Source organism: Antedon bifida, chromosome 8 (genome assembly GCF_963402885.1).
Source record: "Antedon bifida chromosome 8, ecAntBifi1.1, whole genome shotgun sequence".
In the NCBI taxonomy this organism is placed as follows: domain Eukaryota; kingdom Metazoa; phylum Echinodermata; class Crinoidea; order Comatulida; family Antedonidae; genus Antedon; species Antedon bifida.
The window spans coordinates 8,430,522-8,433,122 of NC_136233.1; the positions used below are offsets into that span (position 1 = coordinate 8,430,522).

Consider the following 2,601-nt stretch of genomic DNA (forward strand, 5'->3'; position numbering starts at 1 on the left):
GAACAATTTCACCAAGAAGTTCTAAAAACAAAATGTAAAAGTTGTATCTTACATTGAAGTATAACGCTCGTATTGGAGACGGTTTTACGGCATATCGTCACTTTACATTTTGTGCTTTAAATTCAGCATCTACACATGCTCAATTAAGGTTTACATTACAATTTTTTTTAACTTTACCTTTCACTGCTGGGCATTCATTGATAGTATTTGCAACTTTCTTCAGCTTAAAAGCTGCCTTGGTTCTTCTGCTAGTTCTTTCATCTGGACGTGAATAGAAAAATATCAGACTTCATGAAGGTTTGCAAAGGAAGACAGATAATTGCTAATATAAGTTTTTTAACAGTATAAAATGCTGATAATCAATAATCATAATTTAAAATCTAAAAATACATACATAGAGTGTGCACTTTATGGGATTTAAATACGATATTATACAAATAATGAATGTTTATGAGTTGGATGGTGAAAATATTTCATGAGTTGACAAATGTTAGGCCATTCAAAAAAGCATTGCTCCAACTTAGGACGCGGAGAACAGTTGTAGACGACACGCACAATGTCGTGTATTAAGACATGGGTGATTGGTCTACGCGCATTGATATTATGGGTAGAATAGTATAATAGGCTGTTGTTAATAAATGCCTCGGTCACTTGGAATCCACACCTGACTGAGTCGTATCTATTATACCTGTGTACTGTTGTTAGTGTCTTTAACGTGTACGAAACATAACATTTGGCGACGAGGATGGCCGTTAAAGACCATTATATGCCGATGTTTGAGCAGTATAATGAAGCCGAGAATTTTGACTGTTATTTGGAGCGGTTTGAAATTTATGTGGAGGCGATTGGACTAGGCCTACGTGGACAGCCGGATGCAGATGATGCAGGTGGTACTGTTGGAGCTAGAGTGGTAGCCATTTTCCTGAACGCGATAGGTCGTAAGTACTACGGTATTTTGAGGGACTTGGTTAGCCCAAAGGCGCCCAAAGATATTCCATATGATGAATTAAAGTCTACACTTAAGAAACATTTTACTAAGCCGATAATTACCATTGCTGAAAGGCATAAGTTTATTCAGCGTAATCAACGTCCCGATGAAAAGACTTCTGAATACATAGTTGCTTTGAAACATTTAAGTTTGAATTGCAAGTTTGGCGAGAAGCTGGACGAGCAACTACGTGATAGGTTTATAAGCGGGATGAGGGACCAAAATACGTCATTGAAATTAATGGAAAAGGCAGGTGCGGCTGAGTTGAGTTTTAATGAAGCAGTAGAAGTTGCTTTAGCGAGAGAAAGTGCTAAGGATGAGTCCAAGTATCTGAGAGAGTCTGCTATAAATACAGAGGTGTATACAATTAGTGCATACTCTAGTGGTGGTAAACATGGAAGCGGCGAGCGTAGAAGTAATAATAACAATAAACATAAAAAGGGGAATAAAGAACGTAAGATGTGTAACCGGTGTGGAAGAAAATCACATGATCAACAAAATTGTTGGTTTAAAGACAAGAAGTGTAACGTGTGTCAAAAAGTTGGACATATCAGTCGTGTGTGCTACAAAAGGTCACAAGGTGTATGTACGGTAGAGATGGATGACAGCGATAGTGATATTGAAACTACATTACCTTTGCCTATTTTTACAACAACTAAATCATCAGATGCTATTTGTGTTAATATGAATGTGGATGACCGGAACTTTCAGTTTGAATTGGACACTGGTTCTGCAGTAACTTTGATATCTGAACAGGCTTATAAAGAACATTTTAAGTATAAACGTTTGCAAGAGAGTTCTCGAACATTTACTAGTTTTACGGGGGAGATTGTAAAACCCCTTGGTAAAATCAGTGTTAAAGTGGTATATGAATCACAATGTCATTATTTATCCATGTATGTTGTTGCTAATACTAAACATTCTCTTTTAGGGCGAGACTGGTTAAATGTTATTAAGTTAAATTGGCAAGAATGTTTTCACACTAATTATGTTAATAAATTGGAATGTAAGGATGCTCTTAAACAACTCTTGGATAAGCATGAGGGTCTGTTTAAAGGGGAACTGGGACTTTTAAAGCGTATTAAAGCTGATGTTTTATTAGCAAAGCATACCGGGTTCCCTATGCCTTAAGGTCTGACGTTGATAATGAGTTAGATAGATTGGTCAACATTGGGGTTCTGACACCAGTGACGCATAGTCAGTGGGCCAGTGGTATAGTAACCGTTCGAAAAAAGGATGGGTCTGTTAGATTATGTGGAAATTATAAGCCAACAATTAATCCAGTGCTACAATCTGTTGCCCCACCTAACATTAATGTTGACGACATTCTGTCTAATCTTGCGGGTGGTGAAACCTTTACCAAATTAGATCTGGCACAAGCCTACAATCAGATGGAGTTGTCCGATGAGTCTAAAAAGGTACTCACAATTATTACTGAAAAGGGCTTGTTTCAGCAAAATCGATTGGTTTTTGGCATAACGTCCGCGCCAGCAATTTGGCAAAACGCAATGAATGTGATCTTGAAGGATCTCCCGGGGGTACAAGTGTACCTTGACGACATCTTAGTCACAGGGAAAGACGATCAAGAGCACCTTAGTAATTTAGAGAGGGTC

The 2,601-nt window shown here is 37.9% G+C and overlaps 1 protein-coding gene across 1 annotated transcript; it reads left to right on the forward strand.

Moving 5' to 3' along the window:
- Positions 1-664: 664 nt before the first annotated feature.
- Positions 665-1,879, forward strand: LOC144850107 (uncharacterized). The gene is made up of 2 exons (XM_078707305.1): positions 665-1,772; positions 1,804-1,879. The coding sequence occupies exons 1-2, from the start codon at positions 746-748 to the stop codon at positions 1,821-1,823; spliced, it is 1,047 nt and encodes a 348-aa protein (XP_078563431.1). The 5' UTR covers positions 665-745; the 3' UTR covers positions 1,824-1,879.
- Positions 1,880-2,601: the final 722 nt, after the last annotated feature.